A 22,579-nucleotide genomic window follows, 5' to 3' on the forward strand; every position below is an offset into this window, starting at 1 on the left:
ATTCAATTATGACATATAATCTTGCATACTAAATAGTTTCAAAGAGAACAAATTGCAATGAACTCTCGCACCAAATAGAAGGGTGTAGAAGGTCTCCTCATTTGTCATGGTTGGAGAACCAGATAGGGCAACCGGGTTTTGGTCTCGAGTTTTAGATAATAGACCGATTTGGGCTACAATTATCTTAAGAGGAGTGTTATATTGCTAACTCATAACTTAATTGCTCACTACAACTAAATAATAGTCATTAGATATTCAAATTAAGGGCTTAGATCATTAATCCCTAAATGTCAATACGATCAACGAAAAACGTCAATAAGGTCATATGATTAATTCTAAAAAATATCAATAGGGGTATTAATGTCAATTAACTACATGTTTAGTTATAACTAACTTTTAAAAGAAATCTCAAAACTTAAAATTCATATAATATATATCAAATTAAAGATAATTTCATAAGGATTCTAACGATATCATACATGCATATATTCCGACGTCAAAATTTGAAAAAAAAAATTGAAATTTTTTAATCTTTTCGTACAAGCAGAAATGTCAACAAACTATATAAAATATGTCGATATAATACATGTAGAATGTCAATATAAGCACCCGGTTAACATTCTTAAAGCATTGTGTTGACATTCTCAAAGCATTGTGTTGATATTTTCGAAACACTATATTGACATTTTTATCCAAAACCCTAATTTGGAGTTTTTATTTATCTTTTTCGATTTAATTAATAAAAATGAAAATTACACGTGGCAAATTGTAGACCAAACGTTTCCTAAAATCCTATAACCTTAAATTAATTGTAGTTAGCAATTAAATGATTAGTTAGTAATTGATCACTCCCAATTGGCGTAATAGGTCCCCACTCAATTAATTCCTTTTGACTATATCTTCAAATGAATAATCAACACTTTTATATATTCTACGTGTAATTCTAAAAATAATTCTCAGCTGGGAGAATAATTAGGTGCAAATATACATTAATTAGTAAGTTTCTGTTTAATTAACTGATAAGTACTCATTTTTATTAAAAAAAATTCAACCGCCTTTACTCTATTACTTTACAATTTTATATTTAAACTCATACTCTTGTCCAATATCAAAATTTTTGATAGTGGACGGAGGAAGCATTATATCTTAGAGTTTAATAGCTCATTCACCTCGATTCAGAAATGAAGGAGTAACAAATACACGCAAATTCAAGTGAACGAAAAATTTGTATATACCTTTAATTCCAAAAAATTTCTAACGACTTCTTAATTTTGTACATGTTGATGTACATAATGTGCAACGAGCTCCGATTCAAAGTCAACAATTTGGTTTTTTAATGGCTTCGCGCCTAATTTAATAAAGTAGATTACTTACTACTAAATATCTTGCTTGCCTCGGTATTTTACAGACACGGCTCGTAATATATATACTATTAAGTCATTGTCGTAAGTAATATTTATATATTGATTTTTATTATGTACATATAAACTCTATTATAAAAACTATGGGTATTTAATGTTAAAATTTTTATTTATCTTGATATTTAAAGAATCATTCTATATCTAAAGGTTCACTAACATTATGGTGAAAGTTACTAAGTAAATACATAAGTATGGTTTTCATAGAAAAAAAGAAGAGAGACGACAAATAACAAAATTCATTAATTGTTTATATATTGTATTTGACTGACTCTATACTATAAAGTGGTTTTTTTCAACTTAATACAGCAGCCACATTCATTCCGGTATATAAAAATTTGGACTTGTGAAGATATTTTGTACAAAAATTTCCCTTAAGTCCGGATCGATCACTCAATCGTGAAGTTACGTTTCTTAAAAAACAATTGCATTATACTCCCTCCGTCCCAGATAATTCGATCCAATATTCCATTTCGGGCTGTCCCACATAATTTGTCCCACTTCACTTTTACCATTTTTGGTAGTGGACCTCATATTTCACTAACTCATTCCTACTCACATTTAATTATAAAACTAATACTTTAAAAGTAGGACTCACATCCCATCAACTTTTTCAACTTACTTTCCATTAGATTTCTTAAAACTCATGTCGGGTCAAAGTGTCTCAAATTATCTGGGACGGAGAGAGTAATATAGTATTTGGACTTAGATAATGGAGTTAGTAAAGATATGCACACTGACTCTAGATGCATCAAGTTAAAGTTGATAACTTTCAATTCCAATTAATACTACTCCTGTTTCTTAATTTCTAATTAAATTTGAATGATAAATACTTCATGTGCCCGTCATTAATTTGCTTAATTTGTCATTTTAGTTCGTCCACCAACTTTATATCATCATATTCTTTCCTATAAAATTTATATTGTATAAAAACTAATATTAATTTTATATTTTTGTAACTTTTTACACTCATTTTGCATTACAGTTATTAAAATATAAGTGAAGAGTTAAAGAGAGCCAATTTAATTTGATTAGAATAGATACACTCTAATCATGTATAAAAAGGTCAAAGCATGAATTCAACACTGGCATGCCACAATATTTAATAGCTTACACACTCCATCCGGCATCCACAGTCACTATATAAATATAAAACCATACCAAACAAAAGATATTCCACAAATTCAATTCAACTCTCTCCATTCCAATGGTGGAAACCTCCGAGCAAATCCGGCCGCTAGCCCCCGCCTCGGAGCGCCCCACCAGCAGCGACGACGAAGCCGCCACCACCCCTGGCAAAAACCACCGCAGGCGCCGGCTCCTCCGGTGCTGCGGCTGCGTGGGCGCCGTCCTCCTCATCCAAGCCGTAGTAATCGTAATCCTAATCTTCACCGTCTTCAAGGTGAAGGACCCCGTCATCCGTCTCAACGGCGTGACGGTGGACCGCCTCGACCTCATCAACGGCACCACCACGCCGCGGCCGGGCAGCAACATGTCGCTGACCGCTGACGTGTCGGTGCGGAACCCCAACTACGCGTCGTTCAAGTACCCTGAGACGACGTCGTCTCTGTACTACAGGGGGACGGAGATCGGGGAGGCGCGGGGCCCTGCGGGGCGGGCGAGGGCGAGGCGGACGGCGAGGATGAACGTGACGGTGGAGGTGATCGCGGATCGGGTGACGGGGCAGCCGGAGCTGGGATCGGATATCAATTCGGGGGTGCTGACGCTGGGGAGTTACACGGTGGTGGGAGGGAAGGTCAAGGTTTTGATGGTGAAGAAGCATGTGAGGGTTACTATGAATTGCTCCTTGACCGTTAATCTTACTACCCAGGCTATTCAGGACCAGAAGTGTAAGCGCAAGCTCAAACTCTAGATTACTTCACTCAATTTTATACTATCTTTTTACACTTTACACAGCCTTATTCATATTGTATTTGTGTGTATATACATAAGTTTTTTGGTAGATTATTGGAATCATAGAATTCCATTTATATGTAACAGGGGACTGGGGAGGTGGGGATTTTAATTTTTTATGCGTCCATCTTATTTAAACAGATTACTTGTAGTAATCTATACTGCCCATTATTGTCGCGACTGTTTTCTTTCTTTCTTTAATTACTTTTTAAATTTATTTTGGCTTGGTTTATAACTAAATTGATACTACTATATATTAAGGCAAGATTATCTTTAAAATGAGAAATTGAGAACTTATTATTCTACACCACACAACTGAACAACTGATATGTTTTGTGTTTTCAACTGATAATTTATCATTTTTGGATAGTTCTCAACCAAACTGTTCCCTATATTGAGAAACATATACTCCCTCTATCTTCCAGATTTTGTCACAGTTTGATCGGACACGAGTTTTAAAAAATGTAATGAAAAGTGGGTTGAAAAAATTGATAGGATGTGGCACGAACGAAAATGAAAAAATGTGACAAAATTTCACGGACGGATGGAGTATCAATTGAAATGTGATGAAAACGACACACGCATGGTAAAAATTTAGCACCATTTTATTAATACACTTTATATTCGGTACCATTTTTATTAAAAAAAATGATTCAGTTGACAAAATAAATGTATCCAACAATCCAATTCAATTTAGAATAAGATCAAATCTTGCTATTGGGCCAAATATAAGTACTACTCATATAAGGCTGGTAATCTATACATATATAAAAGCCGAGTTTTGGCTTTAATTTGAATATTTATAAGTTTTGGTCTTGAATTTTAATAATTATAAATTTTGGGCCAATTTGGATATTTATAATAACTAATGAATATTTATGTATAATTGCCATGATATAATATAGGCCATAAACGGTATAACTAATGAATTTAGACTATAAATAACAGTTACGAATGTTTACGTGTTTTAGATTTGTGGTAAGGAACGTTTCCTTGATCTTCATATCAATTAGCACAATATAGCTCTCCATTAAAGATTATATATAAGTTATCTTTGAGCCTCTGATACAATCAATTTTTAAAATAAATTTTGGATTTTTAATACAATTTTTGATTGGAGTTACAAATCTTAATTTGTGTGTCGGTTAGCCAGTTACAAATATTATAATTAGTGTAACTTATTGCAACTAATTAGCGTCTATTATAATATGCGCAAAAACGCTTGGTCTCCCTTTATTTCAAAATTAATTAATTTTCGTTATTATACAGTCAATACTAATTAATAGGGTTGAATGGAAGAGACTTTTAGCACTATAAAACAAATCAAATCTCTAAAATTACTCAATCGCAAAACAACATCTATCGATTAAAATTTAAAAATATCTTGCGACGCCAATGAATTATCTCAAATCTCATCTTTATAACAACTTATTGAAAGTGGTAAAGACTATATTCCATATATGCATCATCCTTTCTACTCATCAATTGTTAATTATTATTTATAGTTTTAACTTTTAGTAATTTTCTGTTTGTAGTTTAGTGATTTTCAGTTTGTCGACTTGCTTTCTAACCAAGTTCAGATTAATAACAATTTGCAGCATCCGAGAATTCCGAATGATTCTTAGAGATGTTTACTTACAGGTTGCAACTGTTTTGATTGCATGAAACAATGTCATTTGCAGCATCTGAGAGCTCCGAATTCGGATTGGATTCCGTTCCCCAGCCACATTGTGGCACTATATTGGCCGAATTTTAGTACTCCATAATTTGATTTATTTCATTTGTAGAAGCAATTTTTTGTCTTAATTTCTTTCCTATAGATTATAGATGGAGGCAATTAAACTTGCCTTATTGACGATGAACGAAGAAGATATAGGGTACTGAATACAGATCGAAGCGATTTGGGAGAGGAGATAAGACGAGGAGGCGTATTCAAGCAGAAGAGAAGATGCCGACAGATTCTTTTAACTAACCTAAATAAATTTTAATTATTTTCAAATTAAGTGTTGCAAATCAAATAACGAGAAGGAAATCAAAATTGGAAAATGCTGATAAATAAATTAGGAGAACGAAAAAAAAAGGAATTCGAAATTAGTTGTTGGAAATTACACCTTAAATTCAAACTGTAAATATTTCGATAAGATCCCCATGATTGACGAAAGTATTAACGAAAAGTAAATGCTATTAAAATCTAAATAAATGTGTGACAAATATGATCATGCTATTGTGCAAATAAAATTTATAATATATAATTGTAAAGATTAATTGCTTTTTCCACTTTTTTTTTCTTGAGATATTGATTGATAAATGCCTTCAAATAAAATGTGGCAAATGATTACTAAGAGGTGATTCTTGGTATCTATGATAATACTATTATTTATCATTTTATAAAATTATTTTGAAGTATGAATAAATGTGAAGTAAATAGAATAGTTCGTGCATCGCACGGGTGTGATACTAGTGGAGATAAATTCTTAAGCTCAGAACTTGATATTGGGCCACTAATCATCTTGTTTATGGGGGACCCGCACCATATATATTTAATTGATTTAAAACCAAATAGTATATAGAAATTCAATAGAGCTGTCGAGTGTTGAGATGTACTCCCTCCGTCCCAGCTAAGATGACATATTCCTTAGCCAGCACGGAATTTTGAAGGTAATTAGTTAATGTGTTTAATTGAAGAGAGAAAAAGTAGGTGAAAATATTATAATAGAGAGAGAAAGAAAAGTGAATATTTTAATGGGGGTGAGAAAAGTGATTGAGTGTATTAATTGGAGAGATGTGTTCTGATAAGATGAATTGTTATTGTCATTCGACTGATCTCTCAAGACCAGAGCAGTTGATTTAGAGGACAAGAGCGCCAAGTTGAGAGTTGACTTGCATCCCATAGCAGAACTAAAAAAGAAAGCATGTCATTTTAAGCATAACGGAGATGGTATATATAATTTTGAATGACGTATTTTACAGACACGCATGACCCGTTTGCGCATAATATATAAGTCACTCATTGTATTAGGTATTTTAAATATAGGAAATATGAATAAGTATTGTAGTTACTAATTAGGGATACCCGACGCCTGACATATGATAAATTCATCAATTGTTTATTACTCCATATTTGACTCACTTTACCGCTACTGGCTCTGGCTATCATTTCTCTGAATAATCAAAGAACTTCATCTTCATGCACTCTCTTTTTTACCGGTATAAAAAAATAAAATGTTTGACTTTGTGAGGATATATGGTCCAAAATCAACAAAGGTCGGCCAAATTTCCCACAAGTGCTCGATTACCCAATCGTAATCAATTGCAAAAACATAATAAAAAAAAACGGGCTTCCACACATGAATCTTCGCCTCACTCTACTCTTCGCCGCCATCCTCGCCGCTACCCGAGACCCCCAAACCTCAGTGGCGGACGCAGGAAAAATGTTTGGCAGGGGCTTTACTAAAATTTTTCATGCTCACTTTCGTCCACGAAAAATAGTCTCATTTTGTCATTTTGAGATATCCACTAGTCCCATTTGTGAAAATGGAAAGTTTCTATCTCATATTTTTACTTTTCTTTTTATCTCTTTTACTTTACCTATTTTTTCTCTTTCTTTCTTACTTTATTAATTTTTATTTAAAACTCGTGTTGTCCACAAATGAAACTATAATTTTTTGTGCCATCATCTCTCATACTCTACTCTCTTCATCTATCTTACTTATCTCTCTTTCTTATTTTACCCAACTACCTTAAAACGAATGGAGTAAATATTATAAAAATGGATAAATATCTAATACTATATAAAATTAATCCTAACACAAATTTAACAAAAAGAATAATACAATTCATGTTTTAGTTGTGTTTAATTTGCTAAAGCAATAAATATCTAACACTCCATAAAAATGTTACCCCGTATATAATGTTTTTAAAACATAGATTCACAATATTTGTAGAGAAAGATAAAACGTGCCATCATTTAATTAGAGGTAGGGATTGACTTTTTCAACTATTATTATTATGTTCATTTAAGTTTAAGTTATTTTATTTATTTCAACTTCTTCCTCATTCCAACTCCTATGCTGCCATTGTTCCATGAAATTTTCTCTGTAATTTTATTTTTCAGCCCCTCCTTCTCACTAAATTCTTTCCCATTAAACCCCAAAGATATTAATTTGGCAAGGGCTTAAGATAGTTTTTAAGTATTTTGAAAAAAATATAGTAGAAATTTATTACAAAAATAGTTTGGGAAGGGCTTAAGCCCTTCACGTCCTCCACCTGTGTCCACCACTGCCAAACCTGCCGGATATGAGCCCCCCGCCTCTGGCGCGGCGGCCGCCAAATCGACCCATATACTCTCGAGGAGGTCATGAAGAAACCTCTTCTCCACGGGGTCAGTTGCCACCCTCCATTCACCTATGAGTTTATGCATTCTCACCTGCTGCAATTGACGCCCGATGAGGGCGATCTCGGCTGGCGACTGGACACTAGGGGAGCATGCCGACTGGACCTCCTCGGACCCCCGGGAGCCTCCCCTGGCTGCCCGTTGCGCCCTCCTCTGACCAACCAGGCGAGTGCGGTGAGTGAAAGATGGAGAAGTCGGGAACTCCTGAACATCGTCGGGGAGCTCGTGGGAGCCACCGCTGCTGCTGTGGTCACTGGCGAGGTTCAACCGCTGCTTCTTCGCCCAACCAGCATCGACACCCGCTCGGAACTTCTCGGAATCCATCAGCACCAGACAGCAGTTCCAGTAGGTGAATTCCTTATACAGCTCCGACACGGGGAATGCTCTCTCCGCTATTCTCCTGCAGTCTTCGTCAGTCTGACAACTGGTCTTCATGCGGAGGGCGTTGTGTACAAGCCCGCAAATCGGGAGACCGCAGCCCTGATTCGCTCCCACCCCTTCCGGCACTCCTCTTCGTTGTATGCCTTCCCCTGCAGGCAATTCCTCTTGTAGGCTGCTGCAATTTTAGCCCACATGTTGACGATCCTCTGATTGTTCGAAACGAGGGGATCATCACAAACAGACACCCAAGCCTTGGACATCGCGGCGTTCATTAGCCGGCTGCGACGACTCGCCTACCACCTTTTTTCCCTTGCCCTTCATCTTCGGTGCGCCCCGACCCCGCCCCCGACCTACTCCCTATGTATCAATGGGAGTGTCTCCGTATCGAACGCCCGGTACCAACAACTCCTCTATGAAGAAAGTGTCATCTCTAGTGAATTGAGTCTCCACTGGGGTCGATGTGTGGGAAGACGCAGTCAAAAAGTCAAGATTGGGCCAATAGACATTGTCCCCCCCCCCCCAGCTGCACCCCCGGCATCCCCTGAATCTCGGGCTGCATCCCCTGCCATCCTGGCCCCCACCCCGGCATCCCACTACCCCCGGCTGCCATCGCGGCCATCCTCTGCTGCCATTAGTACATATTGTAGTACCCACCCATCGGTCCCCATCCACCTCCCACGGGTACCGTGGGAATTTGAGACCCGCTCGTCACTGGAGGAGAGTCGTTGTTGTTCTCCATTTCGCGTTATTGCTCTTGTACATAAATTAAAAGAGAGAGAGAGAGAGCTCGTTAAAACAAGCGGTGCAAATGAAAATGACGTTCAAATCGCGTATATATAGTGTTTCGGATATTAAATTAAAAAAAAATGCGTTGCCCGATCGTTCGCCGATCGCCAGCCTACAATGGCTGCGAGCGGATTGGCGAGCGCATCGGCCAGCACTCGCCAAATTTCTCGTCGTAATGGCGCTCGCCGCTTACAATGGTTCGGCGAGCGGACCGGCCATCGCCGGGAATCGGCTAGCTGGTCGCTCGCCGACCATTGGAGATGCTCTTAAATGATACTACCCCCCTTTATGCTTCTTTCATTTTTCGTGCGGTAAAGAATTAAGAACAAAACCCTTTCTCTTCCTTCAATTTTAATCCACTCTCGCAAAAATTGTTGTGTCATTCGATCGAGGAGGATGTTGTGACACACCACTCGGCTGAGTGGCTTGTTGTATCACACCATTGGTCAAGTGGTGTGTTCTTAATGAAATCGCCGCATCACACTTGATCAAGTGGTTTGTTGTGTTACTCCACATGATTGAATGGTGTATTATTCTGGTTAGAATCTCGTCTCACACTCGGTTAAGTGGTGTATTCTGGTTGGAATGTTGCCCCACACTCGGTCGAGTGATGTGTTCTGACTCTTTTGGCTCTTTTCTTGTCACTCACTTTATCCAAACTCTATTTCTAACTCAAATAGCAACCCATAATAAAAAATCATACATTATACATATATGAGTCAAGGTGTACATTGCGGGCCGCATCTACAAACTAGGGCCATGCATAAATAATTAGTCAACACTTAATCGATGTGCTTCTCATGATTTGACCTCATTCTTGCTCAATTAATGAACACCGAACGGGCCCTAAAGGCCCGTTGAAATCAAGTTATTTTGATCGACATCAATATGAGTAGTTATTAACATAGCTTCGCCGCGTCATGGTCATGAGGCCTCACCCCACTAGGCTCTAGTCAAGGGAGTTAGAGCATCCCCATCCGTGCTCTTAGCTAAGAGCACGGAATTGGGCCCGGACCCACTTTTACTCCTTGTCCTTAGCTAAGAGCACAACATCCACATCCGTGCTCTTAGCTAAGGACAAGCTCAAGGGTCCCACCATTCTATTGTTCAATTTAATTAAAATCATTTCCACAATATTAAAATGCATTAAAAATACCTGAAATACTATTATAAATTACAAAATAATTAAAAATTACATAATTCAAATCCTAAAAATTAAAAATTACACAATTAAAATCCTAAAAATTATAAATTACACAATTAAAATCCATAAAATTAAAAAGACCCACTACTCGTTGCCAAATTTCGCCCAAATGTGTTTGATTAGATCTTTTTGTAGCTCAGTGTGGGCTCTTGTATCGCGCATTGTGTGTCTTCTTTCGATCCTCTTGTTCACCGTCGTATGCACACCTCGGCGTGGGGGAGACCTCGCGGTTAAGCCTCCGGCTTCATTCTCGTCGTAAAAGTTAGCCGCCCTCGGTCATTCGTCAGCTATAATCATATTGTGCAAGATAATACACGCGTACATGATGTCGGCGATATTCTTAACGTACCAAAGCCGAGAAGGGGACTTCACAATGTTGAATCGGCCTTGAAGGATACCAAAAGCTCTTTCGACGTCTTTCCGAGCAGACTCTTGACGCTGCGCAAAAAGAATCCGTCTTTGCTCTTGTGGATTGCTGAACGACTTCACGAAAGTCGACCACCTTCGGTAGATACCATCGGCGAGATAGTAACCCATGTGGTTTGCATTTCAGTTGACGGTGAAGTCGATCGCCGGTGCTACACCATTCAAAACATCATCGAAGAGTGATGGAGAATATAGCACGTTCAAGTCGTTGTTGGATCCGGCAACACCGAAATATGCATGCCAAATCCATAGGCGGTAGTCGGCGACCGCTTCAAGGATAAGCGTTGGGTCGCCGCCTTTGTGGCCGCTTAAGTATTGCCCCCTCCAAGCAGTCGGACAATTCTTCCACTTCCAATGCATGCAGTCAATACTGCCTAGCATACCGGGAAAATCGTGGACTGTTTCGTGAAGACGAAGCAACCGTTGACAATCGTCGGTGGTGGGTGCCCGAAGGAATTCCTCGCCGAAAGTAGAACGAACGCCGTCGCAAAAACTCTTGAGGCATAGGATTCCAGTTGACTCACCAACGTGCAAATACTCGTCGAAGAAGTTAGCCGTTTGCCCAGTAGCAAGTTGTCGGGTGGCACAAGTACACTTGTGCAACGCCGTGAGACTTTGCCGACCGGTTGCGTCTGCACCTTCTTGAAAGTATTCAACGCGGGTGGACAATGTGTTGACAATACGCATAAACAACCGTTTTGACATGCGAAAACGGCGCCGAAAGTAATCTTCTGGATATCGCAGCTGGTCGGAAAAATAGTTGGCAACGAGCCTTTCGTGGGCTCCCTCCCGATCACGAGGGATGTAGCGACGTTTTGCTCTAGTTGGTTGAGGAGGAGGGGCGGGGGTATTGGCGGCGACATAGGCTTCATAGGCGGCACGATATTGTTCATAATATTCTTGTTCTTCGCGCTCCGCTTCCGCAATGAGATTGGTGAAATCCATTTTTGAATTTTTTAGAGAGGGTTTGGGTGAGAGAGGAAGATGTAGATGATTTAGTATGAAAAAGTATGAATGAGAGATAATTTGATGTGAAAAGTGGATGATGAATGTGTGTATTTGTAGATGATTTTGGGATAAAAAAAATCACAAAAATCCAAAAAAAATGTCCATAAACGGCTCTATTTTTGGGAATCCAAAAATATATATTTTTAAATTTTTGGTATTATTTCGAATTATTTATGAATTTTTTTAAAAAATATATAAAAATCAAATTTGCCAACGGCTAAGCCGTTGGCCAATCAGGACGTGCCACGTAGGGCTGCTCAGCGGCACGAACGTGCTCTTAGCTAAGAGCAGCGCGTGCCGCTGATACGGACGGACGAGCTCCAGCGGCGGACGGACGCCGCCTGCTCAGCGGAACGGACGAATGGACGCCAAAAAATTCACCGCTGCTGATGCTATTACATGAGTAGTACTCCATATATACTCCATTTATGCACCTAGACATACATTTATCAATGCAGGTATTGATATAGTAGTATATCTTTGGAGTTGGGTAATTAGTGATTTACATATATTACTCTTATTTCAATTATTATAAAGTTTGCTAGTCATACTCATTTATGATTTATAAAATATACTCACTATACGACCACATAAATAGACTTAGTTAAATGGTTCGAATAGGCTGCATCAGGGTGGTTTTGATTAAACCCAATACCTGTATTTCAAAGTTTAGGCACGTGAAATTAAAGTAGATATCAATTACTTTTGTATGCCTATGGAAATGCCGCAGCAAAAATTTAATTTATGTCTTATCCTTATCAAGCCAACGCTACTCCTACTCCTTCCATCGAATTATATACTACTCTATATGAGTACTGTCCCAATATTATTACATTTTTATTTTAAAAATGTTTTGTACCATCACGATTTTGATTTTTTCTTTCTTTCATAATTAATCGTTCCCCAATTTTCACTACTTTTACACATGTTGTATAACATAGATAATTCTTTTCCACGTACTCCATAACTAATACTCCATTCGTCCCCCATTAAAAGTCACACTTTTCCATTTCAGTTCGTCCTCAATTAAGAGTCACACTTCATTTTTATCATAAATAGTAAGTAAGTCCCACATTTCACTAACTCAATTCACTCTCATTTTATTATAAAACCAATATAAAAAAATGGGTCTCACATTCCACTAACTTTTTCAACCAACTTTTCTTTACATTTCTTAAAACCTGTGTCCGGTCAAAGAGTGACTCCTAATAAGGGACGGAGGGAGTAATACCCCTAGGATATTTATCCGCATAACTTACATTTCCTCTCGAATTCATGACAATACTGAGTAGGAGTACTATTATTGCATGTTACTACATATGATTACCATCTAATAAAATGCATAAGAAAATTTCGTTTTAAATTTGTCGTTTTTTTCCTGAATAACTTTGCAACTCTCTCTTGAACTCATGACAATACTATTATTACTATATAATAAAATGCGCTAAGAAAATTTCGTTTGGTCGTTTAGAAAAAACATTAAGTTTGACTTTATATTCATTTATTTTACTGTTAAAATTTTTGATCACCTACATCAAATACAAGTACTTACTCCATATCATCATTTCTTTAGGGCGTGGAGATAAAAAAAAAAGTGTGTTAAATAAAGTAAACCAAGATAATATAAAATAGAAGAGATAATAAAGTAATGAAAAAGAGCTCGAATAAAGTTGTTCTGTTCATTAAGTGAATACGGTTAGGTTAGACTAAGTTGGGATGGAGGGATTACAATTTCACCATGAATTTAATAAGAACAAATCCAAATTTAATCAAATTTTATTTACGGAAATTTATCTTAAATGTGTTATTATGGGCATTAATTATTTTTCAAGCTATTCATCCATCCATGTATATATACAAAGTAGGTGCCCAAGTATAGAGCCAACAAAACTCAGCATCATAATAAATGGAGAAACCGCCGGAGCAGCAACTCGACGAAGAAAAAGCCCCCTCTCTCCGGAGACGGCAATTGCTGAGATGCTGCACATGCGCCGCCGCCTCGCTCTTCTTCGTAGCCATACTCGCCTTAGCCCTAGCCTTCACCGTGTTCCGAGTGAGGGGCCCGGTTTTCGTGCTGAACGGCTCCACCGCGAAGCTCGACCTCATCCCCGGCACGCGCCTCCCGCGCCCGGGCTCCAACGCCACCATACGCGCCGACGTCTCGGTGAGGAACCGCAACTACGCGTCGTTCCGGTACGGGAGCTCGGCGTCGGCGGTGTACTACCGCGGCGCGGCGATCGGGGAGGCGCGGGCGCCGCCGGGGTACATGGCGGCGCGGCGGACGGCGAGGATGAACGTGACGGTGGCGATCGTGATGGAGCGGGTGCTGGCGCAGCCGGGCTTCGGGGAGGATGTGGAGGCGGGGCGGGCGGCGATGAGCTGGCGGGCGCGGATTGGCGGGAGGATGAAGTTTTGGTTTGTTAAAAAGCACGTGACGATGAAGATGAACTGTACGGCCACGGTTGATGTTGTGAAGATGGTAGTGGCGGAGTATAAGTGTAAGCCTAAAATGAAATTATTTGGTTAATTACTACACCTAACCCACGGTGTTAGTACTATGATTTTACTAATTTATTTACTGTGGTGCGTGTTAGGAAATCAGATTTGAAATTGAAACATGATAATTGGAGGCTAATTATTGTTAATATGTTGGTATTTTTAATTGTTGAGGGTGAATCGGAAATGAGCAAAAATAGTAGTGTGACCGATCGCATAACCACGCCAAATTAAGAAATTAGGACTCGTTGTTTCGGTCTTAACCCGATTAAATTTCTGCTTCCAACCACTGTCAATAATTCTGATAGTAGCTGGCTAGCCGCCATGCATTTTAGTAGGAGTAGTTTTAGAAGTAGTATTATTAATAAAGTGGTGAGAAAAATTAACATAATAATCAATGTATTAAAGTTGGATAAATAGGGGTACTATTAGTAATTAATAAAGTGGAGAGAAAATAGTAATATAATAACCAATGTATTAAAGTTGGATAAAGAGGAGTAATATTAGTAATTAATAAAGTGGAGAGAAAATAATAATATAATAATCAATGTATTAAAGTTGAGATAAATAGTCCATAGAAAGAAAAAAAAATGTAGAGAGTGGGAAATACGGTGGATGATATCATAATAGTACTAATTAAAAGATTACTTTTTGTGTGCAGTAAAAAAAAACACTGTCAATTGTAAATGTGAATTGTAGTGTTTAATTTGATTTTAAAAAATTATTTATTATGACTATATAGGAAAATGATTCAATTATTAGGGAACTTTCCAAATTTCAAAAAGAGTAAAGGTCAAAATTGGTCCTGAACATATGACTATTTTACCTTTTTGGTCATAAACATTATTTTTTGGATTTTTTTTCCTGAACATATGGAAATTTGATCATTTTGGTCCTCTCTTAATTTTTCCGTTAAAAACTAACGGTCAACGAATTTAAATCCGATTTTGACCAAATTTAAGTTTTAATTCTGTTTTTTAAATCCTTAATTAAAAACCCTAACTATTATTAAAAATATTCTTTTAAATCCTTAATTAAAAATCTTTTAAATAATTTCTTATTTTTCACATCGCAATCTTCTTCTTCCTTCTCTTCGCGACCAGGGTTTACTGTCAAACCCACAATCTACACATTCCCTAATAAAAATCCACAACAAACAACGAAAGTTTGTGGATTTCCAAGCACATTTAATTAGATTGATTTAAAAAGTGAAATGCTTTACAAAACCAAAACAGTCGAGCCCTAAATGTATAAAACGAGATTGATTTCCAAGCACATTTGATTAAAAGTTTCACTTGCACATAAGCAGTTGTCGGTGCCACTGGATTACGTGGTCGGGGTCGATTTTGAGGGGCAAGTGGTGGTAGCTGCCGATTTCCAGTGGGAGGAGGCGGATTTCCAGTCCGAGGAGGCGGATCCGAAGGAGGCGGATTTTGAGGGGCAAGTGGTGGTAGCCGCCGTCGTCTGCCTTGGATTCACCGTCGCCGATTGGAAGAAGGAATGATCGAAGTGAATCCTTGAGCTTGAGAGAGCGAGACGTTTTGCGTAGAAAATTTCCAAGTGTTGAGAATGAAAAATCGTGTTTTGTGTTTTACAACAATTTTCTCATAATTTCTAATAATATTTAAAAGAGTGTTTTTAATAATAGTTAGGGTTTTTAATTAAGGATTTAAAAACATAATTAAAACTTAAATTTGGTCAAAATCGGATTTAAATCCGTTGACCGTTAATTTTTAACGGAAAAGTTAACAAAGGACCAAAATGATCAAATTCTCATATGTTTAGGACCAAAAAATCCAAAAGATAATGTTTAGGAACAAAAAGGTAAAATGACTATATGTTCAGGACCAATTTTGACCTTTACTCTTTCAAAAATGACACAACACTATGAGAGAACGGTAACGGAAAGAGTATATTTTTGTCGGCATTTTGGAATGAAGATGTTGGATTTTGTTTATTTTCGTATTTATTGATGATGAATTGTAGTGTAAAGAATTGATATTATTCATGTTGGTGATAATTATTTAGCATTTTGTAATTTTTTTTATGAATATAGTAAATTAGATATTGATGGTTTTGATTAGAGAAATGGTATACATACTCCCTATAATTAATTGTATGTATTCACATTAAGATTTAATTAGTTATTGGTTGTAATGAAATCAAGTTTAATTTGGTCGAAGATCAAAATAAATAAAATGATAAAACACTGAATAGCCGAAATAACTTAGTAAATAAAAAAGATTTAGTTCAGTTAAGTACAGATAAATTAATTAGACATTGTCTTATATCGTTGATACTGTCAATTTAGAGCATGAATAACGCAGGCGGGCCGGGTCGCAACTCGTGAGTCCCGGCCCGATTTCAGCGTTGGAGGCACGAGTGTCACGGCTCGGGACGGTCCCGAGGACGCAGTTGCGTCCCTGGGCCGCTCTCGAGTCCCGGCCCGGCCCGGCGTTATCCGTGCCCGTGCCGCATCAGTGTAGTCCCGGCCCGGCGTTAGTTGTGTTCGGGCCGGGCCGCAAGTCTCAATTTTATTTATTTTTCATATTTTTGAAGAAATTGAGAAGAAGAAAGAAGAAAAGAGGGAGAGAGAGGAACGTTACTTAATTCATTGTGAATATACTTATGAGACTGCGGTGTTAATGGAGTTGTGAATATACTTATTGCTCGTGCCGCAAGTTTGAATAATGATTAAAATATGTTGTAGTTGTGAATAGTGCAAATGAATAGTTGTGGCCTGCGGTGTTAATGGAGTTGTGGCCTGGAACCCCTAATTTGAGGAAATGATGACGTGGAGGGGACTTGCGGCCCAAATCCGGGTCAGGGTTATTCATGCTCTTAGGGGTGTGATAATAGAATGGATTGAGAAAAATAATTCAAACTTAACGTGTTATTTTTCGTACTTACTAGTATATACTTATGAGACTTTTTTGTTACGTCTGTCAAAGTCAGTTCATTATTTTTGCCCAATGTAAAGTTACATAACTTACATTAGTACTAGTAGTATTTGTTTTGCATAAGAGCATAATACATGATATACACAATTTTTTGTCCAAATTAAGACTAGGCTGCATATTGTAAAATTTGTTAATCCCGCCATGTTATCAAATTTCTTGCTTCCAAATAAAATTCTGCCCAATCCTAATCTATATACCGATTCTAAATCTAAAGCCCAAGCTCATCAAATTCCTTCAATAACAAATCATCATCACCATCATTATTATTATTATCATTATATTATTATTATTATTATTATACACGTGTTGTCTACTTGAACCACATAGTATATATAACTAATAAACAGATCACACTTTTTTAATCATAGGCAAGGTGGGGAAAGCTTAAATCTTTAATTGCTGATTTCAAGTTAAGCCAAGGAAGGTAAACGTTGGAAAATATGTTAAATTTCAATGTTTATTTTCTCAAGTAAGCATCATTCTCGTTTGACACATGTTTAGTATTATTTATTTTATTTATATATTTAATTTAATTCAAATATATTAAAAAATATTATAAAAAAGAATAAAATAACAATAAATTACTTTTTCAAAATACACCGGGAGATTTGATATGCTGAGCGAGAATATGTGAGCGGCATTTAAGCGCCCCTCGTCCACGTCACTTCTCTCTCTATTTATCACTTCTCACGTCCTCTTTCTCTCTGTGCGATTTCATCTCTCTTTGTTTCTCTTTCATATTTATCTCTCTTCTTCAATTCTAAAATCAACTTTATTATTGGCGAAATATACAGAAAACAATCTCTATGTGCCTCTGCAAAACTCAAAATTACTCTCTATCATGTTTTTTCTTCTTGCTCAATTCTACATATTTTTGTGACAGTCAAAACCTATGCTAAAATCCATAAACACATATGATAGCACAGAAAAGAGAATGAAGAATAAAATAGGTGTAATTCAATTGCTACTCCCGTCAATTGGCGGCGTAATTTATCAGGGAGAAAAAGCCTAAACTTTTCCCATCCTTCATTCTACTAATTAAAATCAAAATTGCCGGAAAGAAATCGGTTCCACTATGATTTAGAATTTCAATTTAGAAAAAACAATGATATGCTTGGGAATTTCAATCCGGATGATGATATACTTTGGAATTTCAATCCGGATGATGGAGAGGGAATTTCACAAATGAGTTTGTATGCCATAAAAAATGTGCATATGGGTTTTGATATTCATGGAAACTAGAGAAATGGCAAGAAGTAAGAAGAGAATCACTTATTAACAAATTTCTCCTAGAAATTGCACTTCTTAATTGACACCAGTAACAAATGGAATCAGAGCTCTTTTCCTTTTGAGGTGTCGTAATCACAATTGAAATTAGAGCTCTTCTCTCATTCTTCTGAGCATTGTAATCTTAATCTGAAATTAATTTAAAAACTGAAGGGATTATAGAAAGGAATTTCAGATCGGTAGATCGGTTGAGAATGAGAGATGTGATGATTTCACATAATATAGAGAGAGAAGTGATGTGGAAGAGGGGCGCTCAAATGTCGCTCACAAATTGTCGTTGGGCATATCAAATCTCAATACACCGGTAACCGGTAGTAGGAGTAATAAACTTTAACAAAGTACTGCTACTAAAAAGGCTCCGTCCACTTAAAAGTTTTCAAGATTGACTACCTATCTCTACCTTGAGTTTCTATTCAAGATAGACCCCATTACTAATAATAAATAATTTTTTATCTCTATTTTTTTAATGTTTTGTTTTATTCTTTTTGCCTAAAATATAAAATAAAATTATATAAAATCTCGTGGCATTTAAACAAGAGTAATTTATTGAGACTGGGAGGGTATGTATCACTTGTCATATTGACTCATTTATTTACAATCAATCACCATATTTTCATTGGGACAAATTTTCATTAAATAGAATAGTCAAATTGATAAAAAACTGCATAAATTTTGAAAATGGGCGAATAGTTTATCCTAACTCCTTAAATTAATCAACCCTGCTCCTTGATTTGTGTATACTTTTTAAAAACGTCAAATCTTAGGGCATCCACAATGCGGCGGAGGATGCGACGGCCTAAGCCCCGTCCTAAACGCTGTTACATCAGCATTTTATCCCCCGTCCCTTCCACCTGCAATGAGGCGAGCTATAGCCCGCCCTAAACCCGCCCTAAGTATTTTATTTATTATTTGAATATATAAACACTACAATATTTATTTTTTATGTTTGCAAACATATCAATTAGCAAGAATAAATATAAAAATACTACTATAAATTAAAGGCAAATCCTATTGTCAATATTTATTTTTTTGTTTTTTATTTTTTGTGCTTGCAAAAATGAAAAATTGTCGGAATTCATTATTGAATTTAGAGAGAAATTGAGATGAGGAAGAGAGTGGAGTGAAAGGTGTGAAATGAAGTAAAAAAATTGGTGATATATATTAGAAGAAAATACAAAAAAAATTAAAAACAAAAAAATGTGTGCATCCTCCGCCCTATAGTCCGCACCGCCTGCAATGGCGGACTAAGGGACGGAGGATAGGCCGGAGGATGCATCCTCCGTGTCATAGTCCGCGGACGATGCTTAGGGCACGAAGGATAAAATATGTATAGTTCGTGGTGCTGCAGTGGCGGACTAAAGGACAGAGGATGCATCGTCCATCGCATCCCCAACACCATTGTGGATGCTATTATAGTAGAACAAATGAAACTGACAAGTATAATATGATTCGAATGATCAAATGCATATAACTACAAAGGATCATATAGTTTGAGTCATTGAGCCAAGCAAAAATTCCAAAATCGAAATTCCAAAGTCCAAATCGAAAAATCACAATTTCCCAAAATCCAAGTCCAATATTTTAAATTTAAAAGAGTAAAATACAATAAATAAAATGAGCCAATGTGGTTGACCCATTAAATGAGTTCCTCTATTTCCACACTGAAATATTAAATGCTGCATCAACGCCCAGCACCAACCCCAACCCCAACCCCCACCCACCCCCTCATTCAGATGGCATTTTCCACCCCTTTTCTCTCCCAATGTCCACCTCGCCACCACCTCCTCCTCCGCCGCCGCTAACCGTCTCCAAAAATCTCACCTCGATCGGCCTCGGCTACGCCATCTCCATCGCCCTCGGCTTCCTCGTCTTCTTCTCCACCGTGCTCCTCGCCTCCTACATCTGCTACCGATCCCTCTCCCGCCGCCGCCGCCGCCGCCAATTCGGAAACCCCAACCCTCAGAATTCGGCCGAGAACAGCATCTATTTGCCGCGCATCATCTTCGTCGCCGAGGACGACGACGGCGGGGAGCAGAACGCGGTGGTAGGGCTGGAGCAGGCGGTAATCAACTCGTATCCGAAGCTGGTGTTCACGAAGCGGAGCGGAAATTGGGAGAACGACGCCGTTTGCGCGATCTGCCTGTGTGAGTATAGGGAGGGGGAGATGATGAGGATGCTGCCTGATTGCAAGCACTGCTTCCACGTGATGTGCGTCGACGCGTGGCTCAAGCTCAACGCCTCCTGCCCTGTCTGCCGGAATTCGCCGCTGCCGACGCCGCTCTCCACTCCGCTGCAGGAGGTGGTGCCGCTCTCTCTATACGCCGATGGCCGGAGACGGTGACAGAGTGATTGGATCTTCACGATTTGTTTTTTGGGGGGTCGAAATGTATTTTCTCGATTTTTTAGGGGGAAGAATGTAAGATTTCGAAATTATTTATGTCAAATTAATTACCACCAAATTCTCGATGATTAATATTTTACTCCATAAGCAGCGTTGGGTAAATGCGTATTGTATTGTATTGGAGATCTAAAATGAGATTTCAGTTTTGTGGTGCCAAAATCAAGAAAATATTTATTCAATAGAATAGTGAAGAGGGAATGGATACATCATGTATGGGTAGTGACAAAATTAGAGGGTGATCGATGACGATATGTGAACTTTTTCAACAATCAATCATGTATGATTAGACTTTTGTTCCTTGACTGAACTTATGTTCACACGTTTCGTTCAAACATAAATCAAATAACAAGAACAATAATAATTTGCGTACAAAAAAAGGGACTTCAGACAGGAATAGCAAATCCATTTTGATTAGTACACACTATGTAACATTGGAAATAGATGTTAGTGATACATATAAAAATAATATCCTCAGTCCAATAAAAGCATAGGCATACAATATGATATAAAAAGTAAAATAAAATTAGTAAAACAAGAAAAAGGATGAGAAAAGTATTTAAAGTGGTGTTAGTGGATAGTGAACTCACGTTATAATTAGTGTTTTAGGGCATTCACAATGGGACGCTCTAAGCGATGCCTCATGTACCGCCACGTCAGCATTTTATCCTCTTCCTATTCCACCTGCAGTGGAACGGACTATAGCCCACCCTAAGCGACGCCCTAAGCATTTTACTTCTATTTTGTATTTACATTTTTAGGTTTGCAAATGTAAATAAAAATAAACATATAAAAACAACAAAATTAAAGGGAAATATTAAATTTATTTAATTAAAAAAAAGTTACAAATTAAGAAATAAAAAAAAGCACTAAATACAAAAAAAAGGCTAGTCTAGAGTAGTCCCAACTTGCGGCTGAGGCCATCGATCATCCGCTGGATATCTTCGATATGAGGGCGATGTGCGCATCCAACAACGTCCTGTAGTCGGAGGAAGCCGCCAAATCCGCGTAACCGCAGTCGAAGTCGCGGACGGCGTCGAACTTGGGGTCGGCGACGGGACCTAGTCAGGCGGCGCGGCGGAGGAGGATGTGGCCTTGCCCTTGCCCTTGGCAGCCTTGACGCCAGGGGGACGCCGGGAGGACATCGGTGTGCCGGAACTCTCATCCTCGAACACCGGACTGTTGAGGTCCATTGGAGACGCGCCGATATCGCTACTTGTATAATCAGCGAAGGTGCGCTTCGACGCCCTCCTCCTCGCCGCCGTCGATTGGGGAATCACACCACCAACGAACTTCTGTTTGTCCCTCAACAGCGCCCAGGACTGGTAGTGCTTGAAATCACCGTACAATGAAATGTACGACCGCATCGCTTTGTCCCGCACATCCGTGAGACTCTCGCCACTACCCTGCTCCCTATCGCACTTCTCGTACTCCCCCGCGAACAAATTTACCTGCTTCTTTATTTGCTCCCAGTGCTTGCGGAGCTTGCTCCCTGTGGCGCTTGTACGCGTACGCCGGCTTGGCCGCGTTGTATTTCTCGGCGATGCGCTCCCAATACGTCACCTTCTGGTTGTTGGCGTACACCGGATCCTCCGAAATATCAATCCAACATCTCGTCAAGACGATGGATTCGGGGTCGGAGTAGTTCGTCCTTCCCGGGGTGAACTCTTCACACACCTCCGTTGTAGGCAACTTCTGGGCTCGTGCCTTGGTCCGCTTCTTCTTGGTGGCGGACCCAGACGCAGCGGCGGTGGCGGCGGAAGGGAGAAGGCTCCATGTCGGACAGCCCGTACGAGTCGGTGCTGAAGTCGGGATCGTACTCGGCGTTGGTGTCGAATGGCCGGTATTCGGATAATCTCCAGAATCCATTTTGCTTGAAATGTAGAAAATGTAGTGAATTTGAGAGTG

The 22,579-nt window shown here is 38.5% G+C and overlaps 3 protein-coding genes across 3 annotated transcripts; all 3 read left to right on the forward strand.

Moving 5' to 3' along the window:
• Positions 1-2,577: 2,577 nt before the first annotated feature.
• On the forward strand, positions 2,578-3,500 carry LOC125220009 (late embryogenesis abundant protein At1g64065-like). The gene has a single exon (XM_048122117.1). It carries the CDS (start codon positions 2,626-2,628, stop codon positions 3,289-3,291), a length of 666 nt encoding a protein of 221 aa, XP_047978074.1. The 5' UTR covers positions 2,578-2,625; the 3' UTR covers positions 3,292-3,500.
• A 9,932-nt stretch (positions 3,501-13,432) lies between these two features.
• Positions 13,433-15,557, forward strand: LOC125217575. Its single transcript, XM_048119092.1, has 2 exons — positions 13,433-14,028; positions 15,336-15,557. Exons 1-2 carry the CDS (start codon positions 13,437-13,439, stop codon positions 15,374-15,376), a joined length of 633 nt encoding a protein of 210 aa, XP_047975049.1. The 5' UTR covers positions 13,433-13,436; the 3' UTR covers positions 15,377-15,557.
• Positions 15,558-19,990: 4,433 nt separating this feature from the next.
• On the forward strand, positions 19,991-20,758 carry LOC125223321 (RING-H2 finger protein ATL68-like). The gene has a single exon (XM_048126411.1). It carries the CDS (start codon positions 20,036-20,038, stop codon positions 20,612-20,614), a length of 579 nt encoding a protein of 192 aa, XP_047982368.1. The 5' UTR covers positions 19,991-20,035; the 3' UTR covers positions 20,615-20,758.
• Positions 20,759-22,579: the final 1,821 nt, after the last annotated feature.

This window comes from Salvia hispanica, chromosome 4 (genome assembly GCF_023119035.1).
Source record: "Salvia hispanica cultivar TCC Black 2014 chromosome 4, UniMelb_Shisp_WGS_1.0, whole genome shotgun sequence".
NCBI classification, from domain to species: domain Eukaryota; kingdom Viridiplantae; phylum Streptophyta; class Magnoliopsida; order Lamiales; family Lamiaceae; genus Salvia; species Salvia hispanica.